At 37.1% G+C, this 12,500-nt stretch overlaps 2 protein-coding genes across 2 annotated transcripts in view; both read right to left on the bottom strand.

Moving 5' to 3' along the window:
- Window positions 1-171: 171 nt before the first annotated feature.
- LOC138864199 (uncharacterized) lies at window positions 172-1,846 on the bottom strand. The gene is given in 4 exon segments (XM_070130509.1): window positions 172-548; window positions 551-880; window positions 1,236-1,282; window positions 1,284-1,846. Coding segments are annotated over 4 exon segments (1,038 nt in total). The 5' UTR covers window positions 1,712-1,846; the 3' UTR covers window positions 172-315.
- Window positions 1,847-5,193: 3,347 nt separating this feature from the next.
- LOC113818252 (phosphatidylinositol 4,5-bisphosphate 3-kinase catalytic subunit alpha isoform) overlaps window positions 5,194-12,500 on the bottom strand; it is a 21,807-nt gene continuing 14,500 nt past the window's right edge. Inside the window, 7 exon segments of the mRNA XM_070130508.1 lie at window positions 5,194-6,943; window positions 8,694-8,799; window positions 8,932-9,083; window positions 9,642-9,759; window positions 10,035-10,281; window positions 10,561-10,789; window positions 12,483-12,500. The exon segment at window positions 12,483-12,500 is cut by the window's right edge and continues 148 nt beyond it. Of these exon segments, the coding sequence (XP_069986609.1) occupies window positions 6,788-6,943; window positions 8,694-8,799; window positions 8,932-9,083; window positions 9,642-9,759; window positions 10,035-10,281; window positions 10,561-10,789; window positions 12,483-12,500 (1,026 nt within the window). The 3' untranslated portion in view covers window positions 5,194-6,787.

Raw genomic sequence — 12,500 nt, 5'->3', positions numbered from 1 at the left:
GTGGAGGCGAGGCACGTGGTGGAGGCGAGGCACGTGGTGGAGGCGAAGCACGTGGTGGAGGCGAGGCACGTGGTGGAGGCGAGGCACGTGGTGGAGGCAAAGCACGTGGTGGAGGCGAAGCACGTGGTGGAGGCGAGGCACGTGGTGGAGGGTGTCATATTAACACCCAGTTGACTTTTCTTCCTCCTTTGCTTCACGAATGTTAAACCTGTCAAGTAGAAAGAACTCACGAATGTTTAGAACGTTTTTGGTGGCAGATGTTTCCAAGTGTAGCAAGCAGTAAGGCAGTATACTGTAGACGTACTGTGTACCAATTTAATATATGTCTCGACGCTCAATACACTGAACCAAATATGTGTTGGCATGGTTGTAGTTCTACAACACAATATGTTAACTGACATTAGGAATAGCGAATTTCACGCCCTCATGTAAAATGTTCTCCCTCAGCAAAGTGAAAGTCACTCCTTGCTGCCTGGCGCGGGCTGCGTTGCACCGAGGAGCTTCGCGGTGGAGGTCCTGCTTCAAGTGGGTTTTAAACACCGAGAAACGGTTTCCTGTGGGTTCAAGCAAGGAGACTACGGAGGGAGAAATTAAAAATCTAATTCTGGGTAGACTGCTGCGATACCGTTGTGAACTGGAGCGTTGACTAGAACAAGTGTGCGTCTTGCGTCTCCAATTATTGCAGAAAGTGATGCAATGAAATCAATGACTACCTCCTTCGTCACTGAACCAAAGTGGATTTCGTGATAGAGGATTCCGCACTGGTCAGATATCGCAGCAATCACTGTCGTGTTTCCACCACGCTGTCCTCCAACGGCGCGATGCACAGGCGCCCCACGTCTTGCCCTGCCGTAAGTCCTCTTGGTCCAGAGACTGAACCCTGAAATTTGAACGCTGGTGTGTGTTATTGCCATGTTGTAATGTAATTGAACGCTGATATGCGGAGGTTTTACTGTGCATTGAGATAAATATTAATACATAGTGCATAAGTACGCTTCCCAAATAATCCGAGAATATGACAAGGGCAAAAGCACAACAACAAAGACCCTACTAAAATTTCAGCCCCTACATAAAGGACAGTGAGAGATAAAACAAACTTAGCAGAAGGGATAATTTAGTTCGAAAAATGTCTTGATACTTTTCTCTTAAAGCAGAACTGGTCATAGGCTGATGGAAATATAGAAACGGAGTTCATTACGTACTACAATTAATAAAATGGTTACAGAATTACATACCTGTTTCATCAATGTATATCAGTTGTTGTTGCAGACCAGTGCGTGCCGGCCTCTTTTCCTGCTGGAAAGTTTCTTTCTGCTGGGGCGTCACGGGACATCCTTTGAGAAATCAGCTTGCCCTCCAAATAACGCGAAAGCGTTACTTAACTAAAATGTGGTTTTGGAAGAAATATTTCCATGACCACCTCTATCTCTCTCAAAGTCATCATATTGTTCGCTTCAAGCACCATCACAATGAGATCCAAAGGTTCATTGTCGATGACTTTGCGTCTGCCTCCTGCGTCAGCCGCTTCATCCCTGTTTTCACGCTGGCATTAAGGAGTCTGCTGTGGTACGATTAACTCCTGGAGCTGCTGCAAGAGGAAATCTTGTTCTGCTCTGCAAGCCTCGATAATGCGCTCGCAATCTGTAGCACTCGCTATTCGGTGCCCCCATGGCATGTTGGTGGAGGTATTTTCAAGGAATGATGTACTCATATCAACTGTGTAACTGTGTTCAACTGTGTAAGGGAGGATCTGCACACTCGTAGGTGAAGAATTTTGTGTATATGTACGCAATCTCGATTCGGTGATCCGGTTCGCATTAGAAAAACTTATATTAATTATGTTGCGATCTATGAAAAGCACAAACAAATTGTTTCTGGCATAGTTACAATGTTTTAAAGATTGTTATTTAGTTTTATAAAATGTTGAAGTATTAGTGAATTGTCAGTGGAGAATGAATCGACTGTTGAAAGCAAGTTAAGATTGTCACGTGTTGAACGATTGTTAAAAGGTTTTGGATGATTGTTGAACGGAAAACAAAAATTGTTATTTATCAAGTGTATATTGTTGACTTGATTCGAAGGTGTTGAAACCAAAATTGAAATTATTCAATTGCAATTGTAAAAAGGTGTATATATATATTATATATTAATACACATGTATACATACATACATACATACATACACACATACACACACACATACATACATACATACATACATACATACATACATACATACATATATATATATATATATATATATATATATATATATATATATATATATATATATATATATATACACACACACACATATGCATATTCTAATAAAGTACATAAAAAATGTTAAGATTACATTTTGGAGGCTAAGAAAACAATCTTTTGGGGGTGATTTATTGAATAAAAGTCAATGCAAAAAGTATAGACTAGACTCTTTTTGTATATAATGGAAAGATGGAGGTGACTGACCTGCACAAAACATTAAAACCATAAAGAAAATTGTAAGAGACCAACTCCATTTTTGTACAAATGTTTCATCACACAATAATACCAATAAGTGACCTTGGAAAATAACAAATAAATGACAATAAAAATAAATGAAAACAAGATCATTACATACACCTAGATCTGTGAATATTTATGAACATTTGACCTTATTTGACCTTTTTGCATAATTCAAAGTCAAGCCATAAACGTCTAGCTTTCTAAAACTACCTATTGGAAAGAGATGAAAAATAAAAGACAAAGAGCATAAGGTTGGATGTTAGTGTGCTTGAATGACTAGTCTTAAGATACTTCCAAATTGCATAAGAAGGAGGAGGACAAGAACAGAAGAGGAGTAAAAGGAAGAAGAAAAAAGGAAAAGAAAAAGAATGAAAAGAGGAAAAAATGTAAAGAGGAAGACAGCTAGACACAAAATGTCAGTGCAATTAACTGTAAAGTCATCATTGTATAACAGTGGAAAAGTTACAAAAGTATTAAAATGCACTAACACATCCACTACAGTTTCAAAATACCCTGCCTTGTCCAAGCTGGAAATCCTGAATCATATTACGATAAAGATTCAGAACTTGGTTTTCTATTTCACCAACAACATTTTTAGAACCTTCAATACAAAATACTATGAGTAAATCATCAATCCATTTTTATCATCTTTTTAAAATTAATTTTCTCCCTCCCCCACTCAGATATTCATTAATCATAACTCCTATTTGGTTCCTCGAAATATCACCAATCAACATTCACAACATATAATAAACTATATGTATTTCAACACTGCTCTCAAACCTGGTAAGCTATCTAATTTTCCAACATTCTTTCTTCGTGCTGAAAAGCAATAATGCCCTAAGTAGAAAAAAAAAGTCATGTTACGCACTAGCCCTGACTAAGACTACAGTGCCTATCTAAGTAACACACTTTTCAACACTTGCCTTGCCAGTGTGACTGAAGGGAAACCTAAGAAAGGTGACCTACCACTAACAAACAAAACTAACCTCCAATGTGACCAAATTTCCCCTACGCTAGGATGGACCAAACATCAGAAGAAAAAAGCACTAATGTTCATATATATGCCTTATCTACTAGAACTGTTCTAAAAGCATGCAAAAGAACTGCTTATATGTTCTTTTCCAAGCAGAAATGAACAAAGATGCAGCTGTGTGTGGTTTGTCAATAACATCCTTGAAATCTGAGGTAAACTGCATTATCAATATTATGATTAATATTATAATCATCATAATCCTTGTTATTTCTTACACAATACTACATGTTTCTCTGTTTGAATTGCTGACTTTTTTGTATATTATATTACTTCTGCAATATAATCATGCAGCATATAATTTATTAAAGGGCATGTACTATGTATTTGATACAATAATAAAACATATTTTTGCAAAGAAAAGATACATTCTTCTGGTTTCCCTCTTCTTTCTTTTCTTAATGGAATAGTACTAGTTGCATGGAGAGAGGGGCTGGAGAGGACAAAAGAAGAAAGATAAACTAATAGAGGAAAGGAAATAGGAAAGAAAATTGTAATCAGGCAATTACAGGAAAAGAGGCTAAAAGGGAGTTATACAAGTTATCAGAGGTCACACCTCGACAAACGTTATTCTAAGTATTACAAAATAAGCACAAAAGAAAAAAAAAACTAAAAGATACTGATGCATAAATAAATATCTATTTTAATAGGCCTACCAAGTGTAAATGGTATCAACTTTAGCATACAGAGCATCAATACCATTCCTGCAGTCTGCACAACCTTTGTCAATACATTCTGGCTAACTCCTCAAACAAACTTTTCCAAATCAGCCAAAAAACAAGAAACCATCATTATGAATTTCTTTTCTTAAAACTTATATGAACATGGTTCAGAAGTTGTACAGAGTACTCCACTAATCTGTATTTTTTTCCAATTTATCAAGTTTGTTTATAAGAAAATTTGTACACAAACCTGTGTCAGCAGAAAAATACAACTTGTTCAAACATAATTTCTATTAAAATAAACAAAAAGAAGAGTAGAGATAAAATAAAACAACACATAAATTCAGACACTACAGCAGCCAGGGTTTCTTAAGAAGTATGAGAATAAAATTTTGTACACATCAGGTCTTCAGAACAAACTTTTTGAAATCAATCAAGACACATATAATCCTGTTCTTAACAAACTTCAATAAAGTAATTAAAAAAAAGAAAAACATACTAATCACAACCTTTCTAGTTATCTATCTTTTTACAGTAACAAATGACCCAAATCAAAAGAAAATGATGACCACAAAAAAGCCAAGTAATAAGGGGTGCACCACAAAAACAGTGGAGAAGAATAAAAAGGTAAAGGACAAGAGAAAAGGGAAGAAAGGAAAAAGAAAACTAAAAAAAAAAAGAAAAAAAAAAAATGTAAGAGATAAATATACTAAGAATAATGATAAAAACACACCAGTTACATTTCTGAACTACTGAAAGATTTGAATGCTTCGGAGTCTTAATTTACCCTGAAGGAAGTCACATTCTCATTCTTTACATTCTATGAAGTCACCTTTTCTATCATTGAAATATGGAGATTCTGAGTATACCTAACTTTCTTCTTTTTAGCTCCGTATAATAAAAATTTTAGGTAAAATTGGCAAATTTGTAAAAGTAAACACACATTTAGCTACAAATTTGCATAAATTCATCACAACAAAATAAACAATGGTTAATGTTAATCTTATAATTTCAGCATAATGAATATAAAACTAATTTAGTAAGGCCACAATTTGCATTCCTTTTTTTCAAATGCTTCCTTCCTTGTTATCTTAAAAGCTACAATGCATATTCAGATGAAACGGATCAAATGAAAACCCAAAAGAGACCAAGAAAATATGGGCATCCTGATTTAAGGCCACAATCCACACTCACATTTCCTTATAAACATCTTTCTTTACACATTCTAAGATTCCTAAAGCGTTCTCTTCCTAATCATCACAATCTTCAGTCATCAGTTTTTCCTCTTGTTTTTTTCTTATATCATTATCCTCATTTTTTTTCTAATGCAAGCCAAAGAGGACAAGATGGCAAGGAGTAAAGTAGAAGAGAACCAATCACATCACTGAGTACATTAGAGCACCACATGCTATATGCTAAGAAGAGATTATGAAGTGGGAAAGAGAGCGGGTTGAGAATAAGATGGATAGAATATGACAGGGAAATAGATGCAAAGTGCAGGAAGAAAAAGGATGGATCAGTAAGTCAGCCTGCTTCCTTCAAGAAGAAACAGCTCAAATTGTGAAGTGAAAATGTGTTCATACCCTCACTACTAGATAAAAGTCATTCTTGAATCTAAACAATTATCCCTAAAAGTTAGTAACCTCTTTTGCATTTCTTTCTCAGAAAAAAATAAAGGAACAAACAAAAAGACATACAATAACACATCTACAATGGGAGAAAAAAATTGTGGAATGTTATCTATCTGATTCCCTTTATATGAATAAGGCCCATGACCTTTCCATAGATCCTTTTAAATGAAGTTTATAAGTTCTTCAAGATTTATTCCCTCATAGAACAGGACCCTTTCTGTCTCTATAAAAAAGGTAATAAAAGAAACAAGCATCACTTTAAGCTTGCAACCTAAGATCTACAGTATCTGACCTGTCTTCATTAGTGGTGAGTGGATCTTAGCTCTTTTTCGTCTCTTTTTTCTTCACTGGGTCAACCAGAAACTTTTAACACCTATTTTTCTTTTACAAAATGGATATTAGATTTACTAAGGCTGCAGTCAAAAGAGATGGCTAGATCACTGTCAAAATTCTCTCCAATAAAACAGTCATAGTGACAAGTGCAAGAAGAGCACTGGAATTGTTTACATATTAAATGATTTTTTTTTTTTATAGTCATGTCTTATTTGAAATGACTGTTGATACTTAACCTATAAAGGAGGAGAAAGAATAATAATATAAAATAAAAAGGACCAAATGCAATATGGGTAAACCTACCCAGTCCATAAAAAAATATATATGTACATGTGCAAAAAAGAGAAAAAAAAATTACACCTTGAATCAAGTTTAAAAAATAAAACTCTAATTACTACATATTTGGTAAGCTCAAAGGTCCACAGCGTGATACCGTCAAAGTGGGATTGCTGACCTTCCTCTCACTGCAGCTGCAAATACAGTTGACAAAATGACAAACCACTATATTTTTGCCTATCAAGTCAGTGAAGCAAACTTCCTCATCACGAGACCAGAAAAGCGGGTTGTCGGAAGTTGGGTGGGAGGAGGAAAAAGAAGTGGGGATGAAGGGTAAGCAGACTGGTCTACCTGTGCTTGACATAATGGAAGAACCAGTCTATTTTGGTGGTCCAGGCACCATCATATGCCTCACTGAACTGGTTCTGGAAGTACTGCAGGGCTTCCTCTTCTGTGGCCTCCACAGCCAGTGTTTTACGCAGGTAGGCGACCTCGTCCTGGCTCTGGGATAATAGAAAAAAAAAAAAAAAATTAAAAGATGATTTACCATGTCTGTGGTGGTGGTAATGGTGGTGGTAATAGTGTTGGTAATAGTAGTGCTAGTAGTAGAACTAGTAGTAGTACCAGCTGTAGTACTAGTAATAGTACTAGTAGTAGCACCTGTAGAACTAATAATAGTAGTAGTAGTAGTAGTAGTAATAGCAATAGTAATAGTAATTATAGTGGTACTAGTACTAGTAGTAACACTAGTACTAGTAATAGTAGTAACAGTACTAGTTGTAATAGTAATAGTAGCACTAGTACTAGTACTACCAATAGAGTACTAGTAGTAATAAGACTAGTACTAGTAGTAATAGTAGTATTAGTAGTAATACTAATACTAGCAGCAGTACTAGTAATAGTAGTCATACTAGTCCTAGTATTAGTAGTAGTAATAATAGTGCTATTATTAATAGTAGTATTACTAGTACTAGTAGTAATACCAGTAATTATAGTTGTACTAGTACTCGTAATACTAATAATACTAGTAGTAGTAGTAGTAGTAGTAGTAATACTAGCACTAGTACTATACTAGTTCAAGTAGTAGTACTAGTAGTACAGCTAGTACGAGTACTACTACTACTAATAATAAAAATATAAACAATAATAACAATGATGATGATGAAAATGGTGCTAGTAATGATAATAACAACAACAACAACAACAACAACAACAACAACAACAACAACAACAACAACAATAATAATAATAATAATAATAATAATAATAATAATAATAATAATAAAAAATAATAATAATAATAATAATAATAAAAAAAATAAATAATAATAAAATATACAATGCTATAACATAGTAATAATAACAATGATGACAATAATGCTATGTTTATTAACATGACTATTATAATTATCTCTATTATCAAAATCATCATTATCATTATCATTATTATTGTCATTATCATCACTATTATCATTATTATCATTATCATTATCATATTATTATTATAATCATTATCATTATCATCATTATTATTATCATCATTATCATCATTATTATTATTATTATCAGCATTATTGTTATTATCAGCATTATTGTTATTATCACCAATATTATTATTATTATTATTATTATTATTATTATTATTATTATTATTATTATTATTATTATTATTATTATCATTATTATTATTACTATTATTATTATTATTATTATTATTATTATTATTATTATTATTATTATTATTATTATTATTATTATTATCATCATCATCATCATCATCATTATCACTGTCACTATTATTCATAATTTTATCACCATTATCAGTCACTATTATTCATAATTTTATCATCATTATTATTCTCACTATTACAATCATTATCATTATTACTATCATTAATACCATCTATAACACTTTTATTAGTATTATTATCATCATCATTATAATCATTATTCTGATTAAAACTATGAATTACAATATCAATTACATTATTAATAATAATGATATTGTCATCATCATCATCATCATCATCATCATCATCATCATCATCATTATGACAATTATAACACTAATAATAATGTCAACAATACTAATGATAATAATAAAAAAACACAACAAAAATAAAAATAATAATGATTAGATTGTCAATTTTCAAAACAAATTTTCTATCATCTTCATTACAATAATGCAAAACATTCATATATCCATACAAGCACAATACAAACACCATACAAGATTAAACAAATCCCACATACTTGTAGCTCTGACATTCCTGCAGGCAGCAACAACATGAAGAGGTTTACAATGAGGCGATAGTGTTTACGCAGTGCCAGATACGCCTTTCCACACAGCACCTGGAACCTGTTGAAGAATACACAGTTAATAAAGAGAGATCTATTTAAGAGATATTCTGTTTAGAAGGACACAAAAGATAACAAGACACAACAACTTCAACAACAATAACAAATAATAAAATCTGCAATTTATCCACACCTCTGGAACTCCTGGCTCTCCTTTGGGTTCTCTTCCCCCTTGGCAATCACGCGCAGGAAGTCTTGGGTTAGGACAAAAGGGACTCGTTCCCTGTTGATTCCAAACTTCTTCTTGAAGTTCCCCAGAATATGACCAAAGTCAATGTGGAAAATCTGTTTGTGGATATGGTAAGTCAGACTGATATTTATAAGTCTATCTATTGATTATTTTCTTTTCTTTCACAGAAATTTTGCAGATGGAAATAGCCTAGATATTATGGATATACATTGAAGATGAGCAAGTTTTCCATTTTTCTCTTGTTTCCTTTATTTATTTATTCTAATCATCTTACAAATGGAAATAGGACAAAATAAAAATTATGGGGAACTTGCAGGCAGTATTGGTACATTTATTTTTAGTGGGTTCTCTAAAAGTAATGATTTTAATGATTATTAAGATGTATACTTTGCATGTAGTTATCATTATCATATTCAATTATGGTATCAAAACTGTTATTAAAAATATACACAAACTCTCTTAGCAAAAATGATAACATTAATAAATATGCAACATTTACTTGAAAGCTTGATATTCCTAATAACATATTCATTGTCTCTGTCATGAGTATGACACACAAAGAAAGCAGTTAATCACTATAAATCAGTTATTGGTGAAAACATAATAAATTTTACCTATACATTCAAGGCAACTAAGACTAAAAACATGCCTACCTGGCCATCCTGATTGACCATGATGTTGTCTGGATGTCTGTCCCCAATGCCTAGGACAAAGGTAGCAACACAGTACCCAGCACAAGAGCGTGTGAAGTTGTCAATGGCTTGGTCGAGCCTGTTTGGGGAGATAGGATTATGGTGATGTTATTTTGAAAATCAGAGGACTGAGGATTTCTCTATCAAAAAACATCACTTCTTTACTTTAATGCCAAAAGACAAGCTCTCCTTTTCCCTATCCTCCTCCTCTTAATCTTTTTTCTACCTGTATCAAATCATCATTATCTAATCTCATTCTTCCCCCCATCCTCTACCTTTCTTTACCTCCTCCACATTCTCCCCTTCCTACTAACCCTCTACCACCTCCCACATCCATGTCCCGTCCCCTCTCACCTGAGTCCCTTGTTCTTATCTCTGATCCACTTGAAGAGCTGGGAGGAGTCCACCTGGATGGCCCCCAGCTTAGAACTCCGCTGAATGCTGTAGACTGTCTTGGCATTACGCACCATCTCAATGAGGCCCACCTGCTTCCCTGTGCTCAGGCAGGAGTAAGGGGTCATGCCCAAGTCCAGCCCCTCTAAGTTCCACAGGTGTGACATGATGCCAATGGCCTGTAGGGTGAGCATGTCCTGCCGCAGATCTGCCAGGGTTGGAATCTCTTTTATCAGTTGTTGGGATATTGATGTTCATAGATTGTGAGAAAAGAATAGAGGAAAAAATCAGTTAAATATTTTTTCTCAGTTCTATGGGGAAAAGGATTGGTTTTACAATTCATTATTGAAGTCTATCAGAAGTCTGAAAACTTGACATTTTATTTATTTTCATTCTATTATATCAAATCACTCATTCATATATACACACATACACAGAGAAACAAGAGACACAGACACACAAACACATAATATGAAGAGCCACCTACCATCCCCACTCTTAAAGATGATGGCATGGGAGAGCCAGTAGTGAGGAGCCATTGGATCAGGGTTATCCCACACCAGGCAAAAGGGGCGACGGGCTGAGTCTAGGACCTTGCACTCAGAGATCCTCAGACGCCCTAAGGAGTGGCTGGGGTGGAGGGGGGAGGTAAGATGTTGGAGGGTGGAGGAGTAATCAGGCTCTGCTAGCTGCTCCCTAAGGAACCGGGTCTTCTCCTACGAGGGTGGGTAAAGAGAGTTTGTTGTTTTAGGATATCTAGACTCTATTATTTGTATTGGTATAAACTTAGTTTTATCTAGATAGCTCAAAATCAAGTCAAAATGTATTCACTGCTTTCAAAGATAGCTGCTAACAAAAATATTTATAACCTCTCAAATCGGGATTCGATCCCTCCCCACCGTTGCAAGTAAATGCAAGACGGCCACCCTAGACCACTCGTAAACGACCCACTTATAGAGAAAAATTTCAAGATCTTTGACCTCGCCAAGACATTTGTGCTTTAGTGGGCAAGCAGTGCATCAGTGGTCCTATTCATTTAGGCAACCCATTTTCCAAAACTATAATGCATAAAACTAGGAAGAGGAGGAAGAGGAATGGGAGGAGGAGGAATGAAAGGAGGAGGGGTGGGAGGAGGAGAAGGAGGAGGAGAAGGAAGAGGAGGAGAAGGAGGAAAAGGAGGAAGAGGAGGAATGGGAGGAGGAATGGGAGGAGGAGGAATAGGAGGAGGAGTAATAGGAGGAGGAGGAATGGGAGGAGGAGGGGTGGGAGGAGGAGGAGGAGGAGGAGGAGGAGGAGGAGGAGGAGGAGGAGGAGGAGGAGGAGGTGGTGGAGAAGGTGGAGAAAAAGAAGGAAAAGAAGAAGAAGGATAAGGAACATAGGGAGGAAGGGGAGAAGGAAGATAAGGAGGAGAGGGAGGAGCGGAAGGAGAGGAATGAGGGGGACAGGGAGGGGGAGGGGAGGGAGAGGGGAGGAGGAGAGGGAGGAGGGGGGAGGAGGGGGGAGGAGGGGGGAGGAGGAGGAAGAGGAGGAGGAGGAGAAGAAGGAAGAGACAGGGGAGGAGAGGAGGAGGAGGAGACGGGGGAGGAGAGGAGGAGGAGGAGACGGGGGAGGAGGAGGAGGAGACGGGGGAGGAGGAGGAGGAGAGGGGGGAGGAGGAGGAGGAGACGGGGGAGGAGGAGGAGGAGACGGGGGAGGAGGAGGAGGAGACGGGGGAGGAGGAGGAGGAGACGGGGAAGGATGAGGAGGAGACGGAGGAGGAGGAGGAGGAGGAGACGGGGGAGGAGGAGGAGGAGGAGGAGACAGGGGAGGAGGAGGAGGAGAAGGTGGGAGGAGGAGGAGGAGAAGGGGGAGGAGGAGGAGGGGACAGGGGAGGAGAAGGAGGGGACAGGGGAGGAGGAGGAGGAGACAGGGGAGGAGGAAGAGGAGACGAGAGGAGGAAGAGGAGACGAGAGGAGGAAGAGGAGACGAGGGAGGAGGAGGAGACGAGAGGAGGAGGAGGAGGAGGAGGAGACAGGGGAAGAGGAGGAGACAGGGGAAGAGGAGGAGGAGATGGGGAAGGAGGAGGAGGAGGAGGAGGAGGAGGAGGAGGAGGAGGAGGAGGAGGAAGAGGAAGAAGAAGAGGAGGAGGAGGAGGAGGAGGAGGAGGAGGAAGAGGAGGAGGAGGAGAAAGAAGAGGAGGAGGAGGAGGAAGATTAGATGAAGGAGAAGGCAGCCTCTTTTTTCCCTCATTTCTTTAAAAACTACATAAACGGCAGCCAAAAGTATAAAGAGCAATCTAAATGTATGTTTCCTATGCTCTTACTTTTCACTTAAGTGGTTGACTGCATCAAAACTCTCTACATGGTTAATTATGGCACAAGGGAAATACCACTGTGAATGGGAACGTGGAACCATTTTCTCTCAACTTACCCTATTGGTGTCCGACCT

The sequence above is a fragment of the Penaeus vannamei genome, chromosome 15 (genome assembly GCF_042767895.1).
Source record: "Penaeus vannamei isolate JL-2024 chromosome 15, ASM4276789v1, whole genome shotgun sequence".
Lineage (NCBI taxonomy): Eukaryota > Metazoa > Arthropoda > Malacostraca > Decapoda > Penaeidae > Penaeus > Penaeus vannamei.
This window is presented reverse-complemented; position numbering and strand designations above follow the sequence as displayed.